The sequence below is a fragment of the Canis aureus genome, chromosome 3, assembly GCF_053574225.1.
Source record: "Canis aureus isolate CA01 chromosome 3, VMU_Caureus_v.1.0, whole genome shotgun sequence".
NCBI lineage: Eukaryota > Metazoa > Chordata > Mammalia > Carnivora > Canidae > Canis > Canis aureus.
In genome coordinates this window covers 88,290,497-88,306,276 of record NC_135613.1, presented here as the reverse complement: position 1 = coordinate 88,306,276, position 15,780 = coordinate 88,290,497, and the positions used below count along the sequence as shown (strand labels likewise).

At 49.8% G+C, this 15,780-nt stretch overlaps 1 protein-coding gene across 10 annotated transcripts in view; it reads right to left on the bottom strand.

The window, feature by feature from the left end:
* LOC144311562 (beta-galactosidase-1-like protein 2) overlaps nt 1-15,780 on the bottom strand; it is an 85,037-nt gene that overhangs the window by 51,859 nt on the left and 17,398 nt on the right. For 2 of the 10 annotated variants that reach the window (XM_077894243.1, XM_077894244.1), the window contains exons 1-4: nt 5,144-5,650; nt 4,948-5,017; nt 4,128-4,376; nt 3,792-3,989 (exon numbers count right to left, since the gene is read on the bottom strand). In XM_077894243.1, the coding sequence (XP_077750369.1) occupies nt 3,792-3,989; nt 4,128-4,216 (287 nt within the window). In that variant the 5' untranslated portion in view covers nt 4,217-4,376; nt 4,948-5,017; nt 5,144-5,650. Of the gene's footprint in view, nt 1-3,791; nt 3,990-4,127; nt 4,377-4,947; nt 5,019-5,143; nt 5,651-7,132; nt 7,179-7,280; nt 7,306-7,349; nt 7,406-15,780 lie in introns of those variants that run through there. The other 8 variants (XM_077894246.1, XM_077894249.1, XM_077894247.1 and 5 more) reach the window with 8 other exon arrangements.

Genomic DNA, 15,780 nt, shown 5'->3' with positions numbered 1-15,780 from the left:
GCTAGCATTATACGGAAAATCTCTGTGCCTTCCTCTTAATTTTATTATAAACCCCAAACTACTTACTCTAGAAGTTAAAGTCTTTTTTTATTGAAACACTAAAAAACAAAACAAAAAACCTAAACTAAATATAAAGAAAAAGGGATCCCTGGGTGGCGCAGCGGTTTGGCGCCTGCCTTTGGCCCAGGGCGCGATCCTGGAGACCCGGGATCGAATCCCACATCGGGCTCCCGGTGCATGGAGCCTGCTTCTCCCTCTGCCTGTGTCTCTGCCTCTCTCTCTCTCACTGTGTGCCTATCATAAATAAATAAAAAAATTAAAAATATATATATATATATAAAGAAAAAATTGTGAAAGTCCAGAGAGAAATGATGCATTACTTATAGAGGAACCACCTTGGAGTTACAGTCAATTATGAGACATGGAATATAGCCTTTTTCTACGGAGTCCAGAAGGAAGTAGCACAATAGGTTTTAAGTGCTACAAGAAAGGAATTGTCAATTTTAAGGAAAATTTGTCTCGTTTTAGTCACACAACAGTTCTGACACCAGATATGCAGGCTTTTCCCACCCCAAGCAATTCTCCAATTCCAGCGGATACCAACTGGGTGTCCTACAATTTACCTGAGCTCTAACACTAACCGCCCACAGTTAGCAGGGCTAACTGGGCTCAGTCCCACATGACGACTCCCTCACTCCTCCATTTCACATAGCAGTCCCAGGTTGTCACCTGTATTTCTGATCAGTCAGCTACAATCAGGGGTTTCTATGACCCCCGTCTCTGAGTTTGATAATTTGCTAGACAGAACTGCGCACAAAACTCTGGGTAATAATTAGCTTTTTATCAGTCTATTTTAAAGGACACAACTCAGGAACAGTCAGATAGAAGAGATGCATAGGACAAAGTACAAGGAAGGAACAGGGAGCTTCCATGCCTCCCCTGGACACACCACCCTTCCAGCACCTCAGTGTGCTCACCAACCTGAAAGCTCAACAAACCCCTTCAGTTAGGATGTTACAGGGACTTCATTTTTCAGGAATAGTTAGTTGATTAAATCACTGCGCATTGATAAACTAGCACAACATCTGGCTCCTCTCCCCTCTCCAGAAGTCAAACTCTCCACTTTCTGCTTAATTTTGTTGTGAACCTAAAAATCCTCTTAAAAAGAATGTCTCTAAAAATAAATAAATAAATAGATAGATAAATAAATAAATAAATATTTAAAAAATAAAAAGAATGTCTTTTTTTTTGGTGGGGGGAGGAAATCCTTCAAGTCCTCAAAGCAACTAGGGAAAAAGATATATGGCCCTCTAAGGAGCATCAGTTAAGGGACAGCTAGCTGACTTTACCACGGAAACTGAAAGCCAGAGGCACTGGCATTATCTTCAAAATGCTAAAACACCTGCCAACCTAGAATTTTATACCAGTGAAAAAATTCCTCACAAACAAAAGGAAAAGGAAGACATTTTCAAATAAACAAAAGCTAATAAGAACTTTGTCACCAGCAAATCTACACTATAGAAAATTCAAAAGTGTGTTCTCCATGCATTAAGTTTCCAGAACAGCAATAACAGTTCTGTTATTTAGAATTAAAATACCTAACAATAAGATGCACGTGAAGAAAGAAAAAACTGAGACAAAGCATTTTAATGTCATCATATTGTAAAGTGGGTAAAAGTATTCGAAAGAACTAGTTGACAGATTAAGGGTGAGTGTTATTAAACTCTTGAGCATCCAGCAAAGCAAAAAATTCAATTAGCAAATAATTCATGAAGCAGGCAATAAAAGGCTGAGAAACTAAAACAGAACAAAAATCTAGAAACCCACTATCATATTTGGAAAAAGGAAAAACTAACACAACTAAAACACAAAGAAATAATTGTTATGATAGTCCAAGAATGAATACATAATACAACGGAACCACGAGTAGCCGGGAAATGAGATTTGGGGTTGCATTCTCCAACAGTGGTCAAGATCTACTGATACTGAGGTGAAGTTTCTGCGAATCCGTAGTGAACGTCTGTAATGACTGAAAACCTGTTCAGGATGGAAAGAATGGAAACTAGTTTGATGGAAAATGGCAGTCCTGCCATTTTTCAGACTGGGAGGTAGACACGGATAATGAGACACTGCGGCTGCCAAGGGGGTGTAGCAGTTGTAAAATGTCACCTCTTTGAGTGAGCATTACTTTCTCACCAGTGACACCCCCAGATCCTGTCTGCTATACCCATTTACTTCTAGGGGGCCCCAACTGCTAAACTACCCTCACCTCGTGCCAGAACCCAAGCCTGGCTAGACCCGCTCTGTCTAATCTTGCATTGGAATCAAGCAGTCCGGACGTCGTGCCTGCTTTCCTCAGACTCCCTTCAGGATCCTGCACCTGGGGCCTAACCCTGCAGTCTCTCCCCCTTTGTCTCCATTGAGACTGGCACTTCATCATTCTTCTCGAACTCCCTCCCTCCCTGAAAATCAGCAGATCTGATTTTGTCAGACCCTAGGTTTGTCCCTGCAAGACCCTGGCTGATTAAGTGTATATAACTTTTTTTTTAAGGCAATGCAGTCTTTATATCCTAAATGTCTTTAATGTAGAAGGCTGCCTTCCTTCTGAGACAACACTCTCTTCCTCTGAGACACTTAGAATGTCTCATAGTTTATGAAATAAGGGTGACACTTCCTACTTTTCTAAGCAACAGTGCTAAAAACAAACAAAAATGGAGCTGTCTTATTTAGACCACACCGTCTTTAAAGTTTTAATAGTTTACAAAATTTCAGCATGTGAATCACTGCTATATAAAGGCACAAAATAATGAGGGGCAGAAAAGAGGGAAAACGATGTGATGTGTAAAAGGCATTATGACAGTTTAGAGGTAAAGGCTTTCATTTATTTTTTTCTAGATTTATTTATTTATTTATGATAGACATAGAGAGAGAGAGAGGCAGAGACACAGGAGGAGGGAGAAGCAGGCTCCATGCCAGGAGCCTGACGTGGGACTCGATCCCGAGACTCCAGGATCGCGCCCTAGGCCAAAGACAGGCGCCAAACCGCTGAGCCACCCAGGGATCCCTGGTAAAGGCTTTTAAACATCACTCTCGTCATTCACCAAATCGAATTCCAATTAAATATTCTTTTCTTTTAAACCTATATTTTAAAACTCAAACTACAAAAGAGAACTAAAATGGGTGACGGGCACTGGGTGTTATTCTGTATGTTAGTAAATTGAACACCAATAAAAAAAAAAAAAAAGGCAAAAAAAAAACAAAAGAAAACTAAAACTGATATGAAAACAGTAATGCATAAGCACTTTCCAAGTTTAGAAGCCTAGAAAGAAATTACTAATTTTGGTTAATTTCAGCTTGTAGGATGAGGATACTTGTATTACTTGCCAGGCCTGGCTCCCCGCGAAACCTATCTTCAAAGACAAAATCTTCTGGAACTGTTCTATCCCGGGCTCATCACTGCAACGGAGGGTATCCAGGGAGGAGAGAGGCTGCCGGGCCTGAGCTCCTTGAGTAGTCGGGGCCACTGACCTACAGCCACCCGTACTGGCCGCTGCCTCTGGAAGGCAGACTTCTGCTCACAGGCCACAGTGACCCTGTTGAGAGGGAGGCTCTTCAGAGCAATGGGATCCTCTAGCCACAGGATGGATATTCTGGAGATAGCAAGTGGAAACTCAGACATTCGAAGGACAAGGAAGAAAGCACTAGAAGAGTCAACCCTTAGACTGGTCTAATAAAGTCTCAGAGGTAGGAATTCAGACTATACGTTCTTGAACGTAGGGGCTCGCACTCACGTGGTGACCGTGTTGAAGCCGCAGGCCTTCAGCTTCTGCAGGCGATCCCTCCAGTACTCCCTGGGCACCCGGAAGTAGTGGATGGTGCCTGCTATGATCAGGAAGGGGGAGCCGTCCAGCGTGAAGCTCGAGCCTTCTACTTTCAGACCCACACCGCGATTTATCATGCGGGAGGGAGTCAGGAAAATCTGATTCATCCTGCAAGGACAAAGGAGCATGTGCAGTCCTAAAGATGTGACCCATGGGGCCCACGGGCAGATAAGAAAGGCCTTTCCTTCAGGGCCCTAGGCGCACCTCCAGGGCAAAGGGAAACTTCCCAGCCCTTCCCAAACATACCTGGGTGAAAAGTGTCCTCTAAACTGAGCTAGTACCAATAATCCTGAAGACAGGTACAGGATGCCCACTGGCCTCAACAAGGTCAGCATGCTAGGCGGAGAGGACAGAGCGCAAGTCAGACACTGCCGACGCCCAGGAGGCGGCGGGAGCTGAGTGAGGCCTGGCCGGTGGAGGTGGCCTCCCTGGATGGCAGGATTCTGCACGTGGTCCCTGGGCTTCTGCACACAGTCCCCGGGGCTTCTGCACCACCTGCACTCAGGACAGACAGCATCTCAGGGACACGTCTACTGGCTGCAGGAGGGGGCCAGCGGCCCCGAAGAACCTCCTGAGAGTCACTGGGCTTCCGGGCACCACTTACATCTTAGAGAAGATCCGGCGGTGGAGGTTTCCCAGAAGAGAGGACAGTGTCTGGGAGTGTGCGTGGGGCCCCCCTGCCCCCCAGACACTAGCCCTAACAGTCAGCGGCTAGCAGAGAACCCAGGGCAGAATGCAGGGGCCTCCTCTGGAGCGAGGTCCCAACCTGCCCCCGCAGCCCAGCTACCAGCCGCTCTGCTGCTGTGGGGCGCTCGCCTCATCACCCCCAACACCCTCTCCTCTGCCCCCGTGATCTTTTTTTTTTTTTTTTTTAAGATTTACTTATTCATGAGAGACACACAGAGAGAGAGAGGCAGAGACACAGGCAGAGGGAGAAGCAGGCTCCATGCAGGGAGCCGATGTGGGACCCGATCCCGGGTATCCAGCATCATGCCCTGGACTGAAGGCAGGCACTAAACTACTGAGCCACCCAGGGATCCCCTGCCAGCGATTTTGACGTGCTCACCTGCACCGGCGGCAGACGCTTTCCTCCTGCAGCAAAAGCCCAGACCCCAGGTGCGCAGAACCAGGGCGGCCTAGCACAGACGGCGAAGGGGGGGTTAGGGGGGCACCTGCCTGCGGCGCAGCTCTGTCCTCACCCACCGCAGAGCCTGAACCGCCCAACAGGGGTTTTCTGAACAAAGGCAGGAGACGCCAAACACCTGTGCGGCCTCCGTGAGCTTCCGCTTTCCCGCCGGCGTCCTGAGCCTTCCCCCGGGTGGAGGTGGGCGCAGAGGTTGGAACCGCAGTCAGGGAAACCGATGCAGACGCAATGGGGCCCCGGGATAGAGACCGCGGAGCCCCCGGGAGAGAGACCGCGGAGCCCCCGGGATGGAGACCGCGGAGCCCACGGGATGGAGACCGCGGAGCCCCGGGGATGGAGACCGCGGAGCCCCCGGGATGGAGACCGCGGAGCCCCCGGGATGGAGACCGCGGAGCCCACGGGATGGAGACCGCGGAGCCCCGGGGATGGAGACCGCGGAGCCCACGGGATGGAGACCGCGGAGCCCCCGGGATGGAGACCGCGGAGCCCCCGGGAGAGAGACCGCGGAGCCCCCGGGATGGAAACCGCGGAGCCCCGGGGATGGAGACCGCGGAGCCTCCGGGATGGAGACCGCGGAGCCCCCGGGATAGAGACCGCGGAGCCCCCGGGATGGAAACCGCGGAGCCCCGGGGATGGAAACCGCGGAGTCCCCGGGATAGAGACCGCGGAGCCCCCGGGATGGAAACCGCGGAGCCTCGGGGATGGAAACCGCGGAGTCCCCGGGATGGAGACCGCGGAGCCCCCGGGATGGAAACCGCGGAGCCCCGGGGATGGAGACCGCGGAGCCTCCGGGATGGAGACCGCGGAGCCCCCGGGATAGAGACCGCGGAGCCCCCGGGATGGAGACCGCGGAGCCTCCGGGATGGAGACCGCGGAGCCTCCGGGATGGAGACCGCGGAGCCCCCGGGATGGAGACCGCGGAGTCCCCGGGATAGAGACCGCGGAGCCCCCGGGATGGAAACCGCGGAGCCCCGGGGATGGAGACCGCGGAGCCTCCGGGATGGAGACCGCGGAGCCCCCGGGATAGAGACCGCGGAGCCTCCGGGATGGAGACCGCGGAGCCCCCGGGATGGAGACCGCGGAGCCTCCGGGATGGAGACCGCGGAGCCCCCGGGATGGAGACCGCGGAGTCCCCGGGATAGAGACCGCGGAGCCCCCGGGATGGAGACCGCGGAGCCCCCGGGAGAGAGACCGCGGAGCCCCCGGGATGGAAACCGCGGAGCCCCGGGGATGGAGACCGCGGAGCCTCCGGGATGGAGACCGCGGAGCCCCCGGGATAGAGACCGCGGAGCCTCCGGGATGGAGACCGCGGAGCCCCCGGGATGGAGACCGCGGAGTCCCCGGGATAGAGACCGCGGAGCCCCCGGGATGGAGACCGCGGAGTCCCCGGGATAGAGACCGCGGAGCCCCCGGGATGGAGACCGCGGAGCCTCCGGGATGGAGACCGCGGAGCCCCCGGGATAGAGACCGCGGAGCCTCCGGGATGGAGACCGCGGAGCCCCCGGGATGGAGACCGCGGAGCCTCCGGGATGGAGACCGCGGAGCCCCCGGGATGGAGACCGCGGAGTCCCCGGGATAGAGACCGCGGAGCCCCCGGGATGGAGACCGCGGAGTCCCCGGGATAGAGACCGCGGAGCCCCCGGGATGGAGACCGCGGAGCCTCCGGGATGGAGACCGCGGAGCCCCCGGGATAGAGACCGCGGAGCCTCCGGGATGGAGACCGCGGAGCCCCCGGGATGGAGACCGCGGAGCCTCCGGGATGGAGACCGCGGAGCCCCCGGGATGGAGACCGCGGAGTCCCCGGGATAGAGACCGCGGAGCCCCCGGGATGGAGACCGCGGAGCCCCCGGGAGAGAGACCGCGGAGCCCCCGGGATAGAGAGAGTCCTGGGGACCGCTCGCGCTCGGCGGCCGCTCGGGAAGTCCGGGGGGCGCACAGAGGGACTCAGCGGCACCCGGAGCCCGGAGGAAAAGTGCAGAAAGTGCGGGAAGCCGAGGGGCCGCCCGCGTGGAGGCGGCGCGGGGCTGCCGGGCGGGCCCCGGGCTGAGGGAGGCCCCGGGGCTGTCGCGGCTGCGCTCCGGGGACGCCCGGGCCGAGCTCGCCTTACCCTGCGCCCGGCGCTCCGCAGCTCGCAGCCGCCGGCAGGACGCGTGGGAACCTGCCTCCTGGGCGCTCCGCCCCCCGCGGCCCCCGGCCCCCGCCCCCCTCCGCTGACGCCCCCCGCCCCCAGCCCATCCCCTCCATCCCCCGCGTACCCTCAGTCCCCCGACGCCGCGCCCCGGGTCCATCCCCTCCATCCCCCCCGTACGCGCCCCCGCGCTGACCTCCCCCGCCCCCGCACCCCGCGGGCAGACGCAGCCACCGCCAGCGGCCGGGCCCCTGTGGGTCCGCAGCGGGGTGGGGCACCGCAGGGAGCTGGGCCGGCCCTCTCCGCCCCGCAGCTGGTCCCCCGCCCGGGGCTGGCTCCCGCCTTCAGGGGGCGTCACCGGCCGGGACAGCTGAGGCTGCGGCGCGTCGTCGGCGGAGTCAAGACCGCGGAATATAAAAAATAGTGGAAGGGAATAAAGGGGAAAGGAGAAAAAATAGGTGGGAAATATCAGAGAGGGAGACAGACCATGAGAGACCCCTAACTCTGGGAAACGAACTAGGGGTGGTGGAAGGGGAGGTGGGCGGGGGTGGGGGTGAATGGGTGACGGGCACTGAGGGGGGCACCTGATGGGATGAGCACTGGGTGTTATTCTGTATGTTGGCAAACTGAACACCAATAAAAAATAAATTAAAAAAAAAAAAGACCGCGTTCCCTCCGCTCCCCGCAAGCCCGCGCGGCCCACCCCGAGTGCTGCCCTGGCGCCGCCTGCCCCTCCGCCCCCCCCACCCGAGGGGACCCACACGCCCGTCCACACCCGCGGGGACCCACACGCCCGTCCACACCCGCGGGGACCCACACACCCGTCCACACCCGCGGGGACCCACACACCCCTCCGCCTCCCACACCCGCGGGGACCCACACGCCCCTCCGCCCCCCACACCCGCGGGACCCACTCTGCCGTCCACACCGGCGGGGAAGCCAGTGCAGCGGAGCCACCCACCGGCACCCTGGCTGGCCGCCGTAGGTTGCGGGCTGGGGGCAGGGGTGCCCCGCTCCGCGACGACCGCAGCCCCCCCGCCCTCACCGTGTGGATGGCCTGGGCACGCGTCCCCGGAGGGCAGCCCCCGGCCGGGCCGGGCCGGAGCACACGGAAGGACGAGCCCTCACCCTGGGGCGCCCGCCGCGCTGGCAGCCTGGCGCCTCGAAGCGGGCTGGGAACCCGTCCACACCCAGAGGCTCGGTCCGTCGGGGGTTCGGGATCTGGGGCTGTGCAGGCGGCGTCGGCTTCGAGCGCGCACCGTGGGGCACGCGGACTGGGGGGCCCCGCCCGCAGCCTCCCTCTGCCCCGTGCCCCCACCTGCGGGGAGCCCCGAGGGCACCTGAGGCCGGCGGGGTCAGGAAGTGGAGGAGCGGCGTCTACACCCGCCTGTCCGGTGCGCAGCGCCCGAGCGCTTGGGGTGGCCCTTCCTTCAGCTTTGGCTCCGCAGCTGCCCCCACCCCACCCCCCGCCCCGGGGGGTCAAGCGCCAGTTAGAGCCCTCAGCTGTGCGGCCACTGCTGCTGAGAATCTCGGGTGCGGGGCCCCTCCGGATGGCGGCATCCGTATCTTTGGGGCAAACTCCCGGAGCGCCTGGCGGGGCCTAGCGCAGCTCTGTTTGAAGTCCCTGAGGCCCCGCACAGTTTTCCAGGTGGCTGCGCGGGTGGCCGCCTCCCCCTTCTCGTCCTCAAGCTGGGTTGTTTCCCGGACAAACCTTAGCCCTTGTGACAGCGGCGGGCGTGTCTCCTTGTGGTTCTGTTTGTATTTCCCCGATGCCAGGGATGTGGGGCATTTATTCATGTGTCTGTTGGCCACGTGTAGGTCTGCTTTGGAGAGATGCCTGTTCATGCCTTCTGCCCATTTCTTGACTGGATTGTTTGTTCTTTGGGTGTTGGAGAATTTCCCTATAGATCTTGGACACCAGCCCTTTATCAGACATGTCATTTGCAAATACCCTCTCCCTCTGCAGGGTGTCAGTTAGTTTTGCTGACTGTTCCCTTTGCTGTGCAGAAGCTTTTTATTGATGAAGTCCCAAGAGTTCATTTTTGCCTTTGCTTCCCTTGCCTCTGGAGATGTGCCCAGCAAGAAGTTGCTGCAGCCAAGGTCAAAGAGGTTGCTGCCTGCGTCCTCCTCTAGGATTTTGATGGATTCTTACCTCACATGTAGGTTGTTCATTCATTTTGAATTTAGTTTTGTTTATGGTGTAAGAAAGTGCTCCAATTTCATTCTTCTGGATGTGGCTGTCCAGGTTTTCCAACACCATCTGTTGAAGAGACCCTTTTTTCCAGGGGATAGTCTTGCCCGCTTTGCTGAAGACATGTTGACCATAGAGTTGAGAGTCCATTTCTGGGTTCTCTGTTCTGTTCCATTGATCTGTGTGTCTGTTTTTGTGCCAGTATCATCCTGTCTTGACGATCACAGCTTGTAATACAGCTTGACGTCTGGCATTGTGATGCTTCCAGCCTTGAGGTTATTTTCTTCTTCAATATTCCTCAGGCTACTCAAGGTCTTTTCTGGTTCCATACAAATCTTAGGATTATTTGTTCCAGCGTGAAAAATGTTGGTGGTATTTTTTTAAGATTTTATTTATTTATTCATGATAGACAGAGAGAGAGAGAGGCAGAGAGAGAAGCAGGCTCCATGCTGGGAGCCCAAAGTGGGACTCGATCCCGGGACCCCAGGACCGCACCCTGGGCCAAAGGCAGGCGCTAAACCGCTAAGCCACCCAGGGATCCCTGTTGGTGGTATTTTGATAGGGATTGTGTTGAATGTATAGATTGCTTTGGGTACCAAAGACTTTTTCACAATATTTGTTCTTTCAGCCCATGAGCATGGAATATGTTTCCATCTCTTTGTGTCTTCCTCAATTTTCTTCATAAGTGTTCTGCAGTCTTCAGAGTACAGATCTCTTATCTCTTGGTTAGGTTTATTCCTAGGTGTCTTATGGTTTTTGGTGCAGTTGTAAATGGAACTGAGTCCTTGATTTCCCGTTCTGCTGCTTCATTGATAGTGTATAGAAATGCAACAGACTTCTGGGTATTGATTTTATATCCTGCCACATTGCTGAATTGCTGTATGAGTTCTAGCACTTTTGGGTGGAGTCTTTTGGGTTTTCCACATAGAGTGTCATGTCATTTGGGAAGAATGAGTTTGACGTCTTTATTGGTTTGAATGCCTTTTATTTCTTCTGTCTGACCTGAGGCTAGGACTTCTAGTCCTATGTTGAACAACAGGGGTGGGAGTGGACATCCCTGTCGTGTTCCTGACTTTAGGGGAAAGGCTCCCAGTGTTTCCCCATTGAGAATGATATTCCTTGCGGATTTTTTGTACATGACTTTTATGATGATGAGGCATATTCCCTCCATCCCTACACTGTGAAGAGTTTTTATCAAGAAACTTGTATTTTGCCAAATGCTTTTCTGCATCTGTTGAGAGGATCATATGATTGTCATATTTTGTTTTATTAATGTGGTGTATCAGGTTGATTGATTTGTGAATGTTGAACCAAACTTGCAGCCCAGGAATAAATCCCAGTTGATTCTGGTGAATAATCTTTTTAATGGACAGTTGGATCCCATTAATTAGAATCTTGGTGAGAATTTTTGTATCTGTGTTCAGCAGGGATATTGGTCTGTAATTTTCCTTTTTATTGGGGTCTTTGTCTGGTTTGGGGATCATGGTAATGCTGGCCTCATAGAATGGATTTGGCAGTTTTACTTCCCTTCCTATTTTTTGAAACAGCTTCATAAGAATAGATATTAATTCTTCTTAAAATGTTTGGTAGAATTTAGCAGAAAAGCCATCCAGCCCTGGACCCTTCCTTGTTGGGAAATTTTTGGTTACTGATTCTGTTCTTTACTGGTTATGAGTCTGTTCAGGTTTTCTATTTCTTCCTGTGTCAGTTTGGTAGCTTATATGTTTCCAGGAACACATGGATTTTTTTCCAGATTGCCTAATTTTTTGGCATATAATTGCTCATAATATTCTCTGACGATTGTTTGTATTTCTTTGGTGTTGGTTGTGATCTCTCCTCTTTCATTCCTGATTTTATTTATTTGGGTCCTTTCTCTTTTTGATAAGTCTGGATAGGGATTTATCAATCTTGTTAATTCTTTGAAAGAACCAAGTCTTAGTTTCATTGATCTGTTCTACTGGTGTTTTTTATTTCTAATTCATTGATTTCTGCTCTAATCTTTGTTATTATCTTCTTCTGCTGGATTTGGGCTTTATTTGCTATTCTTTTCCCAGCTCCTTTGGGTGTAAGGTTAGGTTATGTATTTGAGACTTTTCTTGCTTCTTGGGGAAGGCCTGTATTGCCATATGCTTCCCTCTTGAGACTGCCTTGTTGCACCCCAAATATTTTGAACTGTCATGTTTTCTTTTTCATTTGCTTCCATGCATTTAAAAAAATTCTTTAATTTCCGGGTTAACCCATTCATTCTTTAGTAGCATGTTCTTTAACCTCCATGTATTTGTGGTCCTTCCAAATTTTTTCTTGTCGATTTCAAGTTTCATAGCATTGTGGTCTGAAAATATGTATAGTATGACACAATCACAAGATTTGTGTCCTGGTGCATGGTCTATTCTGGAGAATGTCTCATGTGCACTCAAGGAGAATGTGTATTCTGCTGTTTAAATATAAAATGCTCTGAATACATCTATTAAGTCCATCTGGTCCAGTTTGTCATTCAAAGCCATTGTTTCCATGTTGATCTTCTGTTTAGATTATCTGTCCATTGCTGTGAGTAGGGTGTTAAAGTCCTCTACTATAATTGCATTATTTTCAGTGTTTTTTTTAATTTTGTTATTGATTGATATATATATATTTGGGTGTTCCCACATTAGGGTCATAAATATTTACAATTGTTAGATCTTATTGGATAGACCCCTTTAATATGATATAGTGTCCTTCATCTCTTATTACAATCTTTGGGTTAAAATCTAGTTTGTTTGGGGGAGCCTGGGTGGCTCAGTCAGTTTAGTTTCTGCCTTTGGCTCTGTTCGTGATCTCAGGGTCCTGGGATTGAGCCCCACATTGAATTCTCTGCTCAACGTGGAGTCTGCTTCTCCCTATCTCTTTGTGCATATTCTCTCTCTCTCTCTCTCTCTCTCTCTCTCTTATTCTCACTCCGATAAATAAATAGTCTTTTAAAACAATAAAATGTAGTTTGTCTGATAAGGATCTCTAGCTTTCTTTTGATGTCCATTAGCATGATAAATGTTTCTCCACCCTCTCATTTTCAATCTAGAGTTGTCTTTGGATCTAAAATGAGTCTCTTGTAGGCAGAATATCAATGGGTCTTGTTTTTTATCCATTCTGATACTGTATGTCTGTTGATTGGAGCATTTAGTCCATTTACATTCACAGTAACTATTGAAATACATGAATTTAGCACCATTGTATTACCTGTAAAGTCACTGTTCCTGTAGATCTTCTCTGTTCCTTTCTGGTCTTTGTTACTTTTGGTCTCTCTTTCTGCTCAAAGCGTCCTCTTTAACACTTCTTGGGCTGATTTAAAGTTCATGAATTCTTTTAGTTTTTGTTTGTTCTGGAAACTCTTTATCTCTCCTATTCTGGATGACAGCCTTGGTGGATAAAGTATTCTTGGCTTTATATTTTTCCCATTTAGCACAATGAGTATATTACACCAGCCCTTTCTGGCCTGCCAGGTCACTGGACACATCTGATGCCAGCCTTATATGTCTACCCTTGTAGGTTAAGGACCTCTTGTCTCAACCTTCTTTCAGAATTTTGTATTTATCTTTGTAATTTGCAGGTTTCACTATCATATGTCAAGCTGTTGACCTATTTCTGTTGATTTTGAGGAAAGTTCTCTGTGCCTCTCAGACCTGAACGCCTGTCTCCTTCCCCAGATTAGGGAAGTTCTCAGTTATAATTTGTTCAAATAAAACTTCTGCCCCCTTTTCTGTGCTCCTCTTCTTCTAGGACTCCTATAATGCAGATATTATTTTTCTTTATGCAATCACTGAGTTCCCTAATTCTATCTTTGTGATCTAATAGTTTTCTTTCTCTCTTCCTTTTGGCTTCATTACTTTCCATAATTTTATCTTCTGTATCACTGATTTATTCATCTCCATTTTTATGGCCTCCACTTGGGACTGCATCTCAGTTTTAGCATTTTTAATTTTGGCCTAAGTTTTAGTTCTTTCTTTCTACAGTAAGAGATTCTCTAGTATCTTTATAATCATTTTTTTGAGTTGTAGTATAGACGTCTTACTCACATCCATATTGATTAAATACCTGGCTGCAAGTACTATCTCCTGTTCTTTCTTTTGGAGTGAATTTTTCCATCTCATGATTTTGTCCAGAAAAGAAAAGAAGAACAAACAAAAACAACAAGAACAAGAACAAGAACAGCCACAATGAAACAAAACAAAAAACTAGATCTTGTTTGGGTTTTAGTCTGCTTGTTAAAAAAAAAAAAAAAAAAAACTAGATCCCAAAATAAAGAAAAACATACACACACATATGCGCGCGCGCGCACACACACACACACACACACACACATTGAAAGGAAACAGAAAATAAATATACATAAAATATATATATAATTAAAATTTAAAAAGAATTGAAAAAATAATAAAATAACTAGAAAAATACTAAAAGACTGAAGAATAAAAATACAAAGAATGACATGTACCATTTTCCCCAAGAGCTGAAGCTTTCCACCCTCTGTGGTAATAAACTTGGTGCCAGCAAGTGGTCTGTGCTGGTTTTCTGGGGAAGGGGACTGTTGTGCTGGTTCTCAGGGGGACTCACCCTAGTGGAAATGCACCTCCAGTGTGCAAGGAGGTGGGGCTTGATGTAGGCGGCTCCAGACTCCACTAAGTGGTGCTGTTTGGCTCCCAGGCAGCTGTCAGCACTGACTTGGGGTGACTAAAGCAGCACCCGGCTTTCTGGCCCAGGTGCTGAAAGCTGGTGCCCCCACTCTTCATTGAGCCTCACAGAAGAGCAATCAATCACTCTTGGTCTCCCTGGTTTCTGTCAGAGCTCTTGTGTTCACCCAGCCCGTGTTGAAGCTTTTGTATCGCAGGCACATGACTGAGTTTCTAAACTTCAAATTTTAGGAACTCTGGTGGAGCAGACCTATGCTGTTCCTCTGGGGAGGGGAGGGTCTCCCCAGACTCTGCTTTTTTTTTGCTGGACTCTCCCAGGAAAGCAATCACACAGCTCTGCAGGGGTCACAGCTTGTGGCAACATAGAGTAACAAGCTGCCACCTAGACGTGCTGTCCTCAGCCAGCTTCCACGCTCCTGTGAGTGGAACAGTGTTGCACCTATGCCAGCCTTTCTTCTTGCAACCCCGGGGATCCTCAGACCTCCCTGTCCCACCTGGGATGTCACCCTGCTTTACCACCTGAGCACCTTTAAGGCAGGCACATCCTCCACTGTAGCAGACTTCTAAAATTTCCGATTTCATACTCCACTGCTTATAATGCTTTGTGGCAGCCTCCTTAAGCAGGCTTCCTCCCAGCTGCCTTATCCTCAGCTGTATCACACCGATTCAAGTCTCTGCATCTCCTTCCTTCCAAATATAGTTGCTGCTGTGCTTGTAGACTTGCAATATTTGTTTTCTCAGACCTCCAATTGATTTTGTGGGTATTCAGAATGATTTAGTAATTATCTAGTTGTATTTGAGGGATAAGACAAGCTTAGAGTCCCCCTATTCCTCCTCCTTCTTAACTCCTCCTCTTATCAGTGGTTCTGGAGTAAAATATCCATAAAGGCAGGATGAATATCACCAGTGGGTGAGGGAACTAGGACCTCATGAATTTTGAGGACCTCAAATGCTTCAGATACATTTGACATATGAACATTCAAGTTTATGTACAGGGTTTCACTAGAGTGAGGTATATAGGGTGCAAAATTTAAGGAGGTACTCTCAGAGTGTCATAAATATTTATTTTGTGTTTGGTCCTTCCAACCTGTCTATGTTCATAGACATATGATCTACCTACTTCATCTAACAAGTTCCACAGTTGAGTAATTTATCTACGCTCCACACATCTTTATGAGTTTTATTCTTTCTATTTATTTTGTCTTCTACAGTAGGTCTGACTATTAAATGATTCCACAAATGCAAATTACATAGCTCAAGTCCATGTCTTTGTTCTTCTGTTTAAAGAGTTCTTCTGTTTTATGATAATGAGTTATTATTCCAGATGAATTTTAGTATCATTTTACCAAGTTCATCAAGTTGTCATTAGATCATCCCACTTAAGTACATGGTATTTAATTAAATGTTTGAGATCCCTTTTCTGGGCCTAAAAAAATAGTTTTTCTCTTTGCACAACACCATGCTTTAATTTTTATTTATTCATTGAATAATGAATATTTATTGAGAACCTACACTGTTCCAAGCACTATTCAGGATGAAGATAAAACAACAAAGGAAAATAATAAGCCAACAAAATCTTGCCCTCATAGAGCTTATACTCTGGTGTGGTAGAAAAATCTGTAAAATCATACTATGTTAGATGGTGACTGCTATAAGGGAAAAATAAAGAAAGGATAGTTTGGGTATGGAAGACACTATTTCAGATAGGATACCCAAAGAAAGCCTTATAAGAAGGTGACATGAGCATGAATGCCTTTACTAAGTGAAGAATG